The following is a 16500-nucleotide window of genomic DNA, read 5'->3' on the forward strand; positions in this document are numbered from 1 at the left end:
AGGTGAAAAAGAACAGATTTTTGTCCTCATAAAGTAGCTGAGTGGCTCAGAGAAAGTCCCGCCATATGGAAATGTAACACAACCCGACATTCAAACAATAGAGATTAAAAATGAAATGATAACTAGAAGAAGAATTAGGGCTCTATTAAGCTCTATTAGGGCTCATATACTGGCATGCGCCGGTATATGCTGCTGTTAGTGACAGTGAGGGCTGTGCCTTAGAGCCTTGGTTTATGCTACTACTCACAGATCCTTGATCCTGTAAAAAAGCTCCTCCCAAAGGGGAAGCTCGAAGTATCAGTTGACCCTCAAGAGTTTCTGACAGCTCGAGCTCTAAAAGGGAAGGTCAATGCTTGCTTCAGCAGGATCGCAGCAGCATCTAATGCCCTCAGATACCGTGGGAGCTGGAGGAAAAGACCTCTAGCAGTAACAGCAGCAGTGACAAGAGGTCAGTGTTGTGTGCAAAACATAGAAATGCCCCAGAAGTTTCAGGACATAACTGAAAATCTTTAACTGTATCTGTCTTAGTTATTGTATGGTGGGAGTATCTTGGCAAAGAAGATACCCTTTGAATAGTGTAGATACCAATGGAAATTAAACGATGCATAAGACAGCAGATACTGGGATCTCCTCGAATAGTAACTCACACGAGTGTGCTTTTCATAGTACACATCCCTTTTCTACAGCCTCCATTCTATTTTCTTGCTGTAATTTATGTCTTTATTTGTGTATTTATTTTTTGTGCCTGTCCTGGGGCATCAATTTAGGACACGGGCACTGTCCTTGAGTTTTTCACTCAAGGCTAGTGCTCTACCACTTGAGCCACAGCTCCACTTTCAGAATTTTTTTTGTGTGTGATTAATTGGAGATAAGAGGCTCATGGACTTTTCTGGATGGCCTCAAACCTTGATCCTCACATCTCAGCTTCCTGAGTAGCTAGGATTACAGATGAGAGCCATCTGGAGCCTGGCTTGTAATGTGTTCTTTAGGGCATAGTCTTTCTGAGTGACAGAGAAATATTCCTATACATAATAGAAAGTAGTTGTATTGCTAAGGAAAAAAACTCAGTGCAGGTGGTCTTGGGTTTGGGAATTTCACCCTAATTCCAAGTAACTACACCCATGGGACTTTGGCGTCTGAATATTTTTGTTAAGCCTTGGGAAGATTTAGCATTTCTGTGAGATGACCTCTACTGGATCCTCAATCCTGCTTTTATTTACACTAAAGGACTCATTTTGCTAACCTGTTGGATTTCATTATTTGCATAAGTGTTTACTCTTTTTTTTCTTCTGGGATTTGAACCCAGGACTTCGGGCTTGCCCAAAAGGCATTCTACCACTGAGTCAAAGCTCCGGCTTAACTTTAAACTTTTTGTTGATCTAGTGTTCCGACAAACCTGCTATTTTGTCAGTGTGTAAGGTATTAAATGTGTTGTCTGAATTGACCAAAGACTTAGAATGGTAGTACTACAGCAGGATGGATTTTTATCTGGTTGGGTTATACTCTTGTCTCCTAATAAGAGTATTCATCAGAACAGATATTCCTGATCTAAGTGTCAAGGAGTGGCAGAAATTGATCAAGGATAGTATTGAAAGCAAATTAAAAGACAAGCTGGCAATTTTCTAAAGCTATAAATTGTTGTAGAGATTAATAGTAAGTATATTATCTACTTCTTTTTCTGGTTTCTTCTCTAATCATTTTGGACAATTCAGACACTTTTTATTTTCTTGCCTCTGAATCTTCTCTAACTTCATCTCACATGGCAAAATATATTTCTCTTTTTTTCAACCATACTTTTAAGCAAACAAGTATATTAGTGATATGTGTGTCATCATGTGTAAGATAAAAGCAAAATTATATTAGTTTGTTACCCCCTTTACAAAGTGGTTTTGCATCCTGAAGGTTATAATTCAAGGTTAGGCTCAGGAACAACTAAGATATGTATATAATTACAATTCTAAGTAACTGGGACATATATTTTCTATAGGCTTCAGTGAGCAACAAATTATGCTGTAAGTGTGTGTCATACTGACTGAATAGTTCTTGTTACAAATACACTTATATTTTGAAATTACTGTTTAGCTGACTTATGTTGCTTAGAGTGTTGAAAATAGAAGAATACTTTTACTACAAGATATTATAAGTCTGATAAACAGTTTTTGTTTACATTGTCCATTCTTGGCTATTCATCTTGTAAAATCTGTAATTTTGTTAATAATTTTCAGCTTTTGCTCCTTCTGCCTATAATCTTTTTCAATCTCTTTGATTATTTAATACGGATGCAACATAACTGAATTGTATAAGCTTTCTCAGCAGGAAGATGGCAGTAAAAATCAAGAGGTAGAGTTTATTTGAGCCATCATGAATTCCACTCCTTTCTGGTGCACCCTTTGCTTTCCTTTTCCCTCCCTCCCTCCCTCCTTCCCTCCTTCCCTCCCTCTCTCCCTCCCTCCTTCTTTCCTTCCTTCCTTCCTTCCTTCCTTCCACCCCGCTCCCTCCTTTCCTCCTTTTCTTGTTCCCTCCTTCCTTCACTTCCTCCTTCCCTCCCTCCCTTCCTGTCTCATTTTCTTTTCCTTTCTCTCTTTCAAGAGTCATGCCCTTAACATCTTTTGTAGTTGTTAACATGAACCAGATTCTACTTTAAGGCAGCAAACCCATTATTCTAAAGAAATCGATACTCAAAAATCAATGACTTACTAGTTTTAGTCACCTATATAATCAATTTGATTTGTTTCCTCTCAAGCTATCAGTAATTTTAGTGAGTAAGCTTAAAAATGAGAAAAGACCTCTGTCTGTTATAACCTGCCTGTTCTCAACATGCAGCACAGTAAGTATATTTGGGAATGAGGTGCTTTGGCATGGAAGATTTCCTTTCCAGTTGGTCAGGGATCCTTTTTCTCTTTTCCTAACTTCGGAACTGCAGAACAGGAAGTATTAAAGCATTGGCCAACACAATGTTGTCAGATCAGGAATGGTAGAGGTGTACATTAGGATTATGGTCCTCTCAATTGACTATCTCAAAATCATCTCCCAATGCTTTGGGATTGATAGGGAAACCTGATGTAAGAAAAAAGGCTGGGAAGTCCTACATCTGGCTTTCTATCTCTCCCACAAAAGACTAACAAAACTGATGTGATGACCTGGAGTTCAGTTATGGTCTGACTTTGTCTTTCCTTGAAGTTATTTTGTGAGGCCAGTGAGGGCCTCTGTCTTGATTAATGATGATCATCCTATAAAATCTGGATATCATGATATGTCATATGTTTTTGACCAAAAGAAAAATTAGGCTTTGAAAGACATTTCACATTAGATACTCTCAATGTATTTAAAATACACTTAAAAGTCACTTCTGGGAAATCTACTAAATATGTCAATTATTTAATCATTAATTGTGAAAGCCTATAAAATAGTGTTATCATGTCACCATGACATAAAGCAACACCAAAATTAGTGCATTATCTATAAAATGAAGTATCATTTGCCTTCAAGTGACAAATTCTATGTCAAAAAAATACCACTGTACTTCTAATAAGTGACACTCATTTTAATAGATCCTACAAAAATACAATATTTTCATTGTCCCCATAAAACATTAACTTACAAATATTATTCTCAGAGCTCCAGTACAACAAGATGTGTCTTGGTTGTAAAATCTTAGTGGAATATTTGAAATACTAGTATCTAAAGTAAATTCATTGTATAAAAACAGCTATGTAGAAATAAGAGAGAGAATGCATACTACTAATTCTGGGAAATTATTCTGGAAATTCAAAGCAATTTTTAATCAAATTAATGAGTAATATAAAGAGAAATATTTTTAAAGGATTTTAAAATGATTTTTTAAAATTCAGAGAGTTAAATAGGTCTAATGTAAAAGGAAATAATTCTATATTACCTATGTTTATTTTAGTGAGACAGAATTCAGAGTTTTATATGTGTTGTAAAGTTTTTGGAAAAAAGTATTTAATTAATTTCTGTCCATAAAACAGTCATTGAGATTAGTAATACAGGCAGACCACAGCTCTGAGAAATTATATTTGAAGTTTCATAAATACCAAAGTTTTTAAATCACCCACCATAACTTTCTAACAGTTCTTTCTTAATAATAAACTTTATCAGTTCCCTTAAACTGATTTAAAAATAGCAAATTAAATAAAGCAGCACACAAATAAATCCTACATTTACAAGTAAAGAAATCACAGGGGCTACAATTTATAGTCAACATAAACTTGGAAGAAGGAAATCAATCATTTCCTGCCACCCATCATTCACTGCGTAAGTTTGTGGTAAGAAGACTTATCTACAATGACCTTTAGTTTGTTTCTTAACTCTGCATGTATTGTAATTAGCTAAAGCCATTGAACGCATTAGTTTGTCCTATTTTTATTCAGGTCCCAGAGATAAATGATTAACTTATGAAATATTTCACTCTGCATCATGAGAATTTAGCACATGAGTATGGAACCAAATATAAACACTTTATACCATATGTACAGTTGCTTTCATAAGGCAATATCATGTAATTTTTATTGAAAAAGATTCAATATAGTAAAGTCTTATTTTAAGATAGATCTCTTTCTCAATCCGAGATGTTTAGTTTATGAAAATATTGTTTTTTCTCTTATATTCTTTTTTTATATATGCCAACATATACCTTGTGCTAGAAATATTTTATGGGAATTACAATTCTTTATAGTCATATTTTCTATATAAAGGCATATACAACTTTGAGGCAGTGTTTCTGATGGAGAGCAGAATTTGTAAAGAGCTTGTGTGTGCTTCCGTGCTCTGAAATTATATGAAATTCACTTTGAGAAGAAACTTATTGGGTTTAAAAACAGAAACAGAACCAAAACCGCACCAATGCACAGCCAGAGGCTGACAATTAAAACTAATACATAACCACATGAACATTGTATTTATAGAGTTAACATCTGCAAGGGTGATCAGTGCTAACATAGAGTATTATACACTTGGCAATAATGTTTGCCATTGGTCCAGCAATTGGCAAAAATTTGCTTCTATGTATAAATTTATTTTTGAACATTAGCTCTGGCTAGACGTATCTTCACTATTTATAAAAAATATTTAGACAGTAAGCTCACGTTGAATAACTAGGTCTACTGTGTTCTGGAAACTCTTCAGTAGTAAAACAGCTTTTTCATGTTCCATATGTACAAAACTGTGTCCATTTGCCTGTAAACACACAAGCCAAACAGGTTAGTCAATGCAAGCGGCCATTACTTTATCACTGTTTTCATCATAAAGTTAAGGGAGCATTGAGCCACAGGTTCCAAGTTTTGGAAACTCACAATGAAATTGCAGGCATGGAGGTAATTAATTTTAATCCTGATTTGTTAATTCAACAAGTACTTATCAAAAGCCCAGTGTTGCTTCTATTGTAACTATGAAGATACACTGGCAAATCTGACACATGTAGCTTTGACATAGAAGTTAGGTTTTACTGTTATTGTGTGTGTGTGTGTGTGTGTGTGTGTGTGTGTGTGTATGTGTGTGTTTCTGGGATCAAACCCAGGACCTTGTATCAATTAGCTACATCTCCAACCTCCAACCCTACTGTTGGGATTTGTTTTTTAAAGAAACCTTCGTTGAGATGGCTTGCATTTGTATTATGTAATTGCTGATATAAACCTATCAGCATATTGAATATTGTAATTATGTCAAACAGGACTGGAAAATTTAAATACTGTTATATCTTCTTATACATTTTTATATTAAATATGTTTTTATTTCCCTCATTGGTAAATAAATATAAGGGATTTATCCCTGGAGAGAAAGCACACTGACATTAATAACATGGCATACCTGTTGTCTGCAGTCTAGAATCATCAGTGTAACAAATAAAAATTTACATTAAACATAATTAGCCTAAGGTTATCATTTCAGGATCCATGGCTATTATTTGATATTTTTTTTTATCAAGAAACATACATTTTTTTCTGTAATGGTCATGTGTCTTTAGTTTTCTTTAAATTGCAAGTTGTCTTATTAGAATCGTTTTTATATAATTGGAGGTGGGTTCCATAGGCCTTCAATGTCATGAAAGCAAAATTGAAACTTAGTAGGAACTATTGAAACTTAGTAGGAATAAATCTTGACAACTCAATGATTATCGAAGGCTTGGCAAAGTATGTAAATTACAGCCAGTTAAGTGGTTGACTTTTTCAGTTTTCAGTGGACTGATAAACTTATTTTGGACATGTTATTTTATATTCACTTTTGTGTTGCAAGAAAATATGACTAATATTTCAAATAATCACTTAAAACTAAAATGTTGAGCTTGTCAACTCTCAAATAACATTACATCTTTAGCAATACTATGCAACCTTTCTAATTTAAACAGAAGTCATCTGATATTTTATCTCTAGGTCATTAAAATTGATTGGATAATGTGATAATATTTTTTAAATACTGCATTTTAAAAGCACCGAACATCTACTATTAAAAAATTCCAAGAAACCAAATAGAAACCCTTGGAAGTAATACACTCAGAGGTATAAATTCCCTTAGAATTAAGGAAAAATTATGTATTCCTTAATAACATTTAATTGATAAAAATGCTGATTCCAGTTAGCACTGGCTATCACTGGCAGGATACAGTAGTTGAGAAGAATTTGGGTATGTTATCTCATTTTTTTTTTGCTTGAGTTACAATAAAAAAATAAGGCAATAGGATTACATTGATATTACTTCTGTCTGGAAGGTAACAGGAAATCAAGAACATAGCATATGCCACATTCTTTATTTCTCCTCTTATTTGTGACAGCAGGGAAATAGCAAGCGTACATTAAATATATCCTTATTCCATTGTAGTTTTGAAGGATATACTAACTACCTTGATGTCTTCAGTGTGCCCCAAAGATATACGTTTATTGTGAAATTAAATTTCACTTTAAAAAAGTAGTTCTCAAATGTCAAAACATAAGAAAGCCTTTATAAGTACTCAGATTCCTTTGGCTTCAGTCCCAAATCTAGAAAGTTCTTGAACCCAGAACCCACTGACAAACTGCAGGGAAAGGTTCAAAGCTTAAATATCTGAGTTTTAAGTATTTAATCACTTGGTGAGAATGACTAAAATCCCGTGAGTGCAGAATTTAGTTTTCAGCATAAAAAGTGATCATAAAACAAAATCAGAGAGGCTTTATTTATGGAAGGGGTTTAGTTTAGATAACTCTTTCTTTGGAAGAAATAGATAAGAGTTCAAGATGGGAAACATGTAAACCCAACATTTCTAGAGAGATCTAGAGGTAAGTATAGGCACAGATAGAGACAGAGGTGGAAGTGGAATGTTTCCCAGTGGTAGCATCTACCACTATTTTTCTGCAGCACTAAGAAGAATCAAGCAAAGAATTAATGCTGAGCTTAAATCTGTATCTGTTTCTAAAGAGCAGGTTTGAAGATGTTGAGTACTATAGCTTACATTCTGGCTCATGTCCAATGAACCCTTTTTGTAAGTAAGCTTTGAATATAGCTAGTGCTTAGCTTTTTGGGGTTAGATCATTGAACATGCACCATTAGAGCAAACACCTCAGAAGGAAATAAGCAGATTAGTGAATTTGATCCTTAGTCAAATGAATATTAGGACTCTAATTCTAAACACCAGAAATTTTTTGGATATCAGATGAAGCATTGGTGAACCACAAGAGGCCTGTTTCAAAAGACTACAACCAGGAACTGGGGAATGGCTTCAAAATATTGGAATCTGTGAGGTTTTCTTTGCTCAAGGCTAGTGCTCTACACTTGTACACTTGACCCACAGCTCTACTTCCAGCTTTTTGGTGGTTATTTGGAGATTAAGACTCTCATAGACTTTCCTGGCCCATCTGGCTTTGAACTTCTATCCTCATATCTTAGCCTCCTGGGTAGCTAGGATTACAAGTATGAGCCACTGGCTTATAATTATCTTCTTGGACTTAAGAAATATGATTTCCATTAAGTCACATGAATAGAAGGAGAAAAGTCTGTGGAAGGAATTTTTAGTTATTTTATTGCTTTAGAAGCCATAATTTTTGGAAATGAAATTGTGAAGATCAAAGAGATCATCTGAAATATCTGAGATCACACAGGGAGGGGCTGTGTAGGAACTTACATGTTGCAGCTGTCAGCTCTATCTATGGGTGTTTGTTGCAAGGTTGTAACACTGATTTTAGATCCATCAAAGGAATTCAGTTTTTGATAGTAATTGATCAATTCATTGATGTAAAGCACTGTGTTATGCTTGATGTCATGAGAGGGCAAAGGTAGAGTATAGAGGAAAAAGGAATGAATGAAAACAGAGATGGAAAGTCCTGGCCAACAGAACCCACTCTTCCATACTTTCAGACAGAAGAGTGAAAAAAATTTACACTGCATCTGTTACCATGTATATGGCTATCTGGCTTACATTTTTGATAATTCAGACAAGAAATCAAAGAATTATGCTACTATTTGTAGGACTTTTCCAATTAAAAGAAAGATCATAAAAATCCCAGCATCTCAATGAATGGTTTTGTGGTTGTTGTTATTGTTGTTGTTATTATTGTTGTTGTTTTTAGGTGGGTGTGAGTACAAGAGGCTGAACAAATAAAAACTCATCCTCTACAGTACCAATTGCAAATGAAAATTCAATGATAATTTGAAATAGAAGGATATATGGCTTATTTACACATGGAACATTTTTAATAATGCACACTATAAATACAAAAAATTACATAAAGATGATGATAAATGAATGAAAATGTAAAATGTTAACAAATTCAGTTACATATATGTCTTATGTAAACACACTATCAGATTCAAATAAAATGTGTGCAATTTGGAGGAAACTGTAAGTGAATAAAAATCAAGAAACAAATGGGTGGCTTATTAAGTTCTAATGGAGTTAATATGAAAATAATCAGAAAAGACATTCTGAAAGTATTATGCTTCAAGAACATGTAATTAATTGGTTTCCAGCATTGGCTGATTTGAAAGTAAGAAGAAACAGTTTATTGCAAGCTTTATGATATTTCCAGAAGACATTCCTATTCATTTTAATTCCGTTTGACTTTTTTTCATGGCAAAATGCTTTTAATTTTCTTTTCTCATGATTTTGACATGAAAATACTGAGGGTTAATGAAAATAATACTCAATTCCAACTATAAGGGGAGCTTTATGATTGTAGCCCATCAGTTTACTGTAAAACACACTGTTTTCTGCATTTCTTGCTCTTGTTCTTTTCTGGATTTATCTTTGACTTCCTTCTGGTAAATGTTTTGTTAAATACATAAATTATGAATATTTATATTGCAGAAAATTTCCAGATGAGGGCTATATTTCTCAGCTGCATTCATAGCTAAAACTCTGAAATTAAAAACTAGTCTTTGAGAAGGTTAGGCTTATCCAAAAGTAAGGAATGGAAGTACAGGTGTGGCTCAAGTGGTAGAATTCTAGCCTCAAGTGGAAAAAGCTGAGCAAGAGCACGTGAAGCCCTCAGTTCAAGCTGAAGTAGCAGCACAAATATGTCTTGTATATTTCTAATATATCTTGCATATTAGATATTCAACAACCAACCCATTATTGTCTTGTACTTCCTACAATTGTATGGATAAAGGAAAACTAAAAAATGTAGCAATTAAGTTAGGAACATAAAGGCAAATCTTCATGGGATTCAATTCTGGCAGCCAGTTATTATGAGAAACATAGGTAATTATAATTGTGCATCACATCAGCTATCTAAAATTAATTCCCATTTTAGAACTTTCATCTGGTAGAGTACTCTAATTAAACATTGAACTATATTTAGAACTGAGTATACTGTGTGATCAATACTGAATTGACTCTTAGCAGTCATAAAATTCAACATATCCTACAAAATTAAAAAATGGAGGGGATACATAGGGTTGGGAGGGATGAAGGAAAATGAGGGAAGGGGTAACATTGATCAAAATGCATTTATTCATAAACTGCTTTGTTGAATGGCAACTCCTTTGTACAACTAAAGATAGTAAACACATAATTAAAAAATTAAAGCCGGGCGCTGGTGGCTCACGCCTGTAATCCTAGCTTCTCAGGAGGCTGAGATCTGAGGATCACAGTTCAAAGCCAGCCCGGGCAGGAACATCTATAAGACTCTTATCTCCAATAAAGCACTAGAAAACTGGAAGTGTCACTGTGGCTCAAGAGGTAGAGTGCTCGCCTTGAGCTGAAGAGCTCAGGGTCAGCGTCCAAGCCCAGAGTTCAAGCCCCACAACCGACCAAAAAAATAAAAAAATAAAAACAAAACAACAAAAAACCCCCCTTCTCTCAAAAATCTGACCCATGGACCTTCATTTCTTAAGTAGTTCAAGTGCCAATTTACATTGTTCCTTGTAAATACAAGAAAAATTGAAGTCAAAATTTTTTTTACAGCAGTACTAAAATAACCTTCATAGAATAAAATATAAATAAAATTTGTTTTTCTCTTTGATATATATATATATATGAGAGACCTTTAATAACCTGCTGTGATTTTAGCATGATGCCATTTTCTTATGAAATGTCTCAAATGAACATCTTCAGAAAGGTAATTTTCAACTTTGATTTAAAGGTAGTTTACCAAGAAGCCATTTTTAGTTCCTTTTACTACTGACATAGGAAAAAATAACTTGAAAATACGGTCTTTTCAGGAGACGCTCTCAGGCTGGTTTCTGTTTTGATGGACTTTGCTCTTAAACAACAGACGTGAGGCCCAGAGAGCAGTTCAGTAGTACTGCACTTGGCCAGCACTCATGAGGCCCTAGGTTTGATCCACAAAACAGAAAAATAAATTAAATGAACAAAACCAAAAGACAGATGGGGTTTACTGTATTAAATGTCTTATATTCAACTCTATTTCATTCTATTTCTCCCCCTTGCTTCTTTTTCCTTCCTTCCCTCCCTCCCTTCCTCCCTCTCCCTTTCTGTCTCACCCTTTCTTTCTCTTTCTTTCCCTTTCTCTTTCTCTTTTTCCCTCCCTCCCTCCTTCCCTCCCTTTTTCCCTCCCTCTTTCTTTGCCAGTCCTGAGGCTTGAACTCAGGGCCTGAGCTTTTTTTTTTCTCAAGGCTAGTACTCTATGATTTGAACCACAATTCCACTTGTGGCTTTGTTGTTGTTGTTGTTGTTAATTGGAGATATGCATCTCATGGACTTTTCCTACCAGGGCTGTCTTTGAACTGTGCCTTCATACTTCAGCCTCCTGAGTAGCTAAGATTATAGACTTGAGCCAGCATCACCTGACTTCAACTTTTTTCTTACTTTACTTTCTGCTCAGTAATTCTGGGCATGCCTACTTCCTGTATTAGGCTATATAAAGGCAGGAACTTAATTACAGACTCTGATACCTTTTTTTCCACCTTTCTGGGCATAAGAACTCTTTATATCTTGGGCATTTTGGTACTTATTTTCTCAAAGAAACAAGTAAATAAACAGTACAATTTGCTCCAGAGATTTCATATTCTCTAATGGACAGAGCTCAAATAATTATCTCTCAATCATAGATTTTTGCAATGTGGTGTTTCTTTAATAAAACAATCTAAATTGTAAATGTTACTTTCACATTAGCCACCCTAATGAATTTTCAAGCCTAAAGAACTTGATTTGTCCCAAGGCTTTCTTTCATGAAACATAAATGAGTTTCCCTCTCAATATTCTCTCTTTTGTTCTCGACATTCTCTCTTTCTGGCCTAAGCCTCTTTATCTGGCTCCTTGCTATACAATCTCATTTCCTGCTGGTTCAGTTGAGAAGAGAAGAGGATGGTGTCATGGACTTTTAGTATGTGTATGTGTGTGTGTGTGTGTGTGTGTGTATGAATGTGAACCTTTTCTGTGGTCCAAGGTGTCACTTCATTTATGTTGCTACAACTCTAGTTAAATCACAAAATCAAGAATGTTATGTTTTGAGTGAATCTAAATACATTCATCTTTTCAATCTATGAGCTTCTTTGAAGGCTCATAACTTCTTCCTTATTTATTAGGTATGTTTTAGGTAGGAAGTGTCTCTCCAAAAAGGCTCACCTGTTGGTGGCTTGTTGGTTTGGTGATGAGGTTTAGGAAAGTGATTGGCTTTCCAGGGCTCGGATCTAATCAATAATCTACTGATGGATTCATAATAGGATGGCACTATTAGGAAGTGAAAGCAGGATCTGGGGCCTGGTTAGAGGAAGTGGGAAGTGGGGTCACTGGTGCTATTCTTTGGAAGGGCATTTGCTTGTTCCTGGTCCATTCTCTCTCTCTCTCTCCCTTCCCCCTCTCATCTCTCCTCTATCTTCTCCTTTCCTCTCTCATCTCCTTGCTTCTCTCCTTTCTCTCTTTTCTTCTCTTTCCGTCTTGTCTGCCATGATATGAACTATTCTCTTCTGCCATATTCTCCCTGCCAGATGCTCTGTCCCATGACACTCGGACTCAAATGCAATGGAGCTATTGATGGAATGAACCTTCTGAAACTGGCAACGTGAATCCTTCTTCCCTATAGTTTTATTTATTTTTTTGGTCAGATATTTTGTAATGGTGCTGAAACGTCTAACTTAATCTAGTTTCTCATGACATTTTGGTAAGATTAACCATGTAAGATGGAGTTATCAGTAGTTATGAGGAAGAAAAGTGATAAAATAGACCTCATGGGCATCAAATTCTATGAAGGCCAAGATACAGTGCTAGGAAGCAGAAAAACAACCACCACAAATCAACACTAATAAAAATGAATGTTGGGGCTGGGAAGTTGGCTCAGTGGTAGAGTGCTTGCCTTGCATGCCTGAGGCCCTGGGTTCGGTTCCTCAGCACCACATAAGCAAAAAAAAAGCCGGAAGTGGCGCTGTGGCTCAAGTGGTAGAGCACTCACCTTGAGCTGAAGAGCTGAGGGACAGCCCCCAGGCCCAGAGTTTATGCCCCACAACCAGACCCCTCCCCCCCACCCAAAAAAATAAAAATGAACATTTAAAAAACCCACTAAAAAGAAAAAAGTACCATGACTATAGCTTTACTAATATTCCACATATCCTTTGGCAGACTTACTGGTTGATTTTTTTTTTTTTTGTTGGTTGTGGGGCCTGAACTCTGGGTCTAGGCACTGTCCCTTAGCAATTCAGCTCAAGGCTAGTGCTCTACCACTTGAGCCACAGCGCCACTTCTGGCTTTTTTCTTTTTGCTTATGTGGTGCTGAGGAATCGAACCCAGGGCCTCATGCATGCACGGCAAGCGCTCTACCACTGAACCACCTTCCCAGTCTTACGTGGTTGTTTGAACTACTTTTTTTGAATTTTAAGACTAGGAGAAGAGGATAACAATCTGGTGTTTTTGAATCATTAGCATGTTGAACTATTTTTTTAGTCTCTTATTTTTTTCAGTGCTAAGATCTAAGCCAGGATTTTGAATGGGTCAAGGAAACTCTCTACCACTAAACTCTATCCCCAAGCCAATTTTGATATCTAAGAAATACAGGCAGAGGCTGGGTGTGGTGACTTATAATCCCAGCTATTTGGGAGGCAGGGATGTTTGTTTTGAGGCCAACTTGGGCAAACAATTAATAACTAATTTTAATCAAGAAGCTAGTCATAATGGTGTGTCCATCTGTAATCTCTTCTACATAGCAGGCATAAGTAGGAGAATTGTGATCCAGGTGAGCTAGGGCAAAAATGTGAGATCCACTCCCTCTGAAAAACAGCTAAAGTAAAAAATAGCTAGAGTCTTAAGTCAAGTGGAGGAATACTTGCCTAGCATGGTTGATGCCCTTTAGGCTCTGAGTTCAAACTACAATACAACTAAAAAAGGTAGAAAAGAAGGAAAGAAAGATGCCATGGAAAAAGAAGGAAGGAAAGAATAGAGCAAGAGAACAGGAATGCATGTGGATCATGAATTCCAAATTCTTACAATAATGGACTATAAACTTATCTTCCATTGCATGCCAATATGGGATAATTTGTTTTGGTAGCTGGAAGAAAATAAATGCTACTACACCATTCTCTATAAATTATTTAATCTATCTTCTCTAGTTAAAAGTAGGTTTGAAGAGCCAGGCACCGGTGGCTCATGCCTGTAATCCTAGCTACTCAGGAGGCTGAGATCTGAGGATAGCAGTTCAAAGCCAGCCAGGGCAGGAAAGTCCATGAAACTCTTATCTCCAATTAACAGCCAGAAAACTGGAAGTGGAGCTATGGCTTAAGTGGTAGAGCACGTGCCTTGAGCTGAAGAGCATAGGGACAGTTCCAAGGCCCAGAGTTCAAGCCCCACCACTGACAAAAAAAAAAAAAAAAAAAAGAAAAGTAGGCTCGAATTTAGGGTAGGAGGAGGTAAACTAGAGGGGGATGGGGTGGGATGTCCTAACAGAACACAATATTTTTACAAGTGAGTCCCATTGTTAACTATTCAGTATAATACATTCTTTATCCTAATCTATTCATCTTTTTAACAGAGTAGTTATAATTAATGGATTTTCTATATTCAGATAACTTTGAGTTGTAAAGCATGTAGTAATTTTTTTAAAACTGGAAAGAACATTAGAAAGAAGAAACTCTGATGTTAAAATAACCAAATTAATATTTTAATCATGGTTTCCTATTGGCAAATCCACATGGCTCAATCTACTAGCATTTTGTTTCCAGTTCCTGTTCTTCCCACTTTTCCTTCCTCTCAATGTTACATAATTTAACTTTACAGATGGTGAGGCTGGGAAGGGTCAGTTTTCCTATCAGAGTGCTCATCCCACATGCTACACTGTCTTAGAGCATAATACCACCATAAGTCACTGGATATGGTCATTAATTACAGGGTGCCTGTATTGAATAGGAAATGACAGAAAAATAATGTGAATGTGTTTTAATTAGTACCATCCCAGATACGTACATCTTTATGTAATTCAAATACATGCAAATAATATCATATCAGAATAAGAAAGCAGTAAGTCAAAAAGAGTTACAGAAAAAAACAGAGGCACGACTAATAAACTGGGTTGGAGGTATTTAGGAAAGTTATCTCTTATTATCTATGTCTTTTTTGGGTATTGGGCTAAATCGAAGCCAGTATCTGACTAAGCATGGTAGCGAATGGCTGTACTCCTATTTACTTATGAGAGGATGAGAAAGACCACAGTTTGAGGTCAGTTCAGCAAAAAAGGCATTTGTGAGACTCCATCTCAACCAGTAAGAAGCTTAGTGAGTATGATGTTGTCCATTTATCAACCCAGTTATGCAGGAAGCCTAAACAAGAATTGTTGTCCAGGTTAGCCTGGACCTAAATCTGAGAACTTTTTAAAAAATTAACAAAAGTAAAATGAGGGTAGGAAGCATAGCTCATGTGGTAGAGCACCGCCTAGTAAGTGCAAGGCCCCAAGTTCAAAACCCAGTGCCACAAATAACAACAGCCAAAGAATAACTTTAATCAATTAGGGTAGTTAGTAAGTTTGTAAGTGTATTTCTTTCTTCCTTTTATTTGACTTTTCTAGCTTCATTGTCATTAAGCTTTGTAAGTAAATTGTCTCAAGTAAGAACACCTAATACTCACACTGTATGGGTAATCCAGTGTTATTAAGCCATTTTTCAGCATTCTTTAAATAGCCAGTAGCATTACAGAGTTGAAGTGTAGCTTCCTCTCTTAGCTTGGTATTGACAATTAATCTTACTTCTTTCAGAGAGTATTGCTAACTGAATTTAAGAATTCATTATTATGAATTAAATAGAATACAATAATTTATTTGATTAAGGTGTATGTATTTCTTACTGAAAATGGATTTTGATTTGCAATTAAGATTTATAGCAAAAAACCCCTCATCGACAAAAAGTCATAGGCTCAGTTGCTATGTATGGAGAAGCGAGACTTCTAGGTTTTTGTTTATTTTTTTTTGGTCATGGGCCTAGGCGCTGTCCCTCAGCTCTTCAGCTTAAGGCAAGCACTCTACCTCTTGAGCCACAGCACCACTTGTGGTTTTTCTAGTGGTTTATTGGAGATAAGAGTCTCACAGACTTTCCTGCCTGGGCTGGCTTTGAACCACGATCCTTAGATCTCAGCCTCCTGAGCAGCTAGGACTACAGGAGTGAGCCACCGGCGCACAGCTGGTTTTTTTTTTTTTTTTTTTTTTTTTTTTAAAATTCATTGAGTTTTTAATTTCTTTCAGCTTCTTGCATTAGGAATCCACTCCTCTGTGCACCTTGCTGTTGTTATACAAACTTAGGCATGAAAAATAATAAACCTTTGTAGACTTTCACAGAAAAGAGCATCATCAAACAACACATTCTAAGAAGTCATCTCGGCTACAGTAAATTTTGTGTTCATCTGGATAAGGGAATGAGAGTGATGCAAACACGTATTTCACATTATTTAAACGGAAATAAGCTCACTCTCAAAATGTGAAGATGAGCCTGTGTTTCTTCCTCTTTTAAAGTCACAAAGATATCCAACATGGGCTCTTAATTATACTTGCTTTTGTTTAATAGTTAGTCATAGGTTTGTGTGCACTTGTGTGTATGTATATTGCATGTGTGTATGTGTACATTCTTCTTACATAACCAAGT

General features: G+C 35.9%; 1 protein-coding gene and 1 long non-coding RNA gene across 2 annotated transcripts in view; one reads left to right on the plus strand and one right to left on the minus strand.

Annotated features, from left to right (window-relative positions):
- Positions 1–365: 365 nt before the first annotated feature.
- Positions 366–16500, plus strand: part of LOC122106848 — a 105109-nt gene continuing 88974 nt past the window's right edge. The window contains exon 1 of the long non-coding RNA XR_006147243.1: positions 366–448. This is a non-coding gene — a long non-coding RNA (uncharacterized LOC122106848). The remainder of the gene's footprint in view (positions 449–16500) is intronic.
- The window catches only part of Lrrc7 (leucine rich repeat containing 7), a 294553-nt gene continuing 282661 nt past the window's right edge, over positions 4609–16500 (minus strand). Inside the window, exon 25 of the mRNA XM_042678371.1 lies at positions 4609–5196. Within this exon, the coding sequence (XP_042534305.1) occupies positions 5089–5196 (108 nt within the window). The 3' untranslated portion in view covers positions 4609–5088. The remainder of the gene's footprint in view (positions 5197–16500) is intronic.

This window comes from Dipodomys spectabilis, unplaced genomic scaffold, assembly GCF_019054845.1.
Source record: "Dipodomys spectabilis isolate Male_0828 unplaced genomic scaffold, ASM1905484v1 ptg000002l, whole genome shotgun sequence".
NCBI lineage: Eukaryota > Metazoa > Chordata > Mammalia > Rodentia > Heteromyidae > Dipodomys > Dipodomys spectabilis.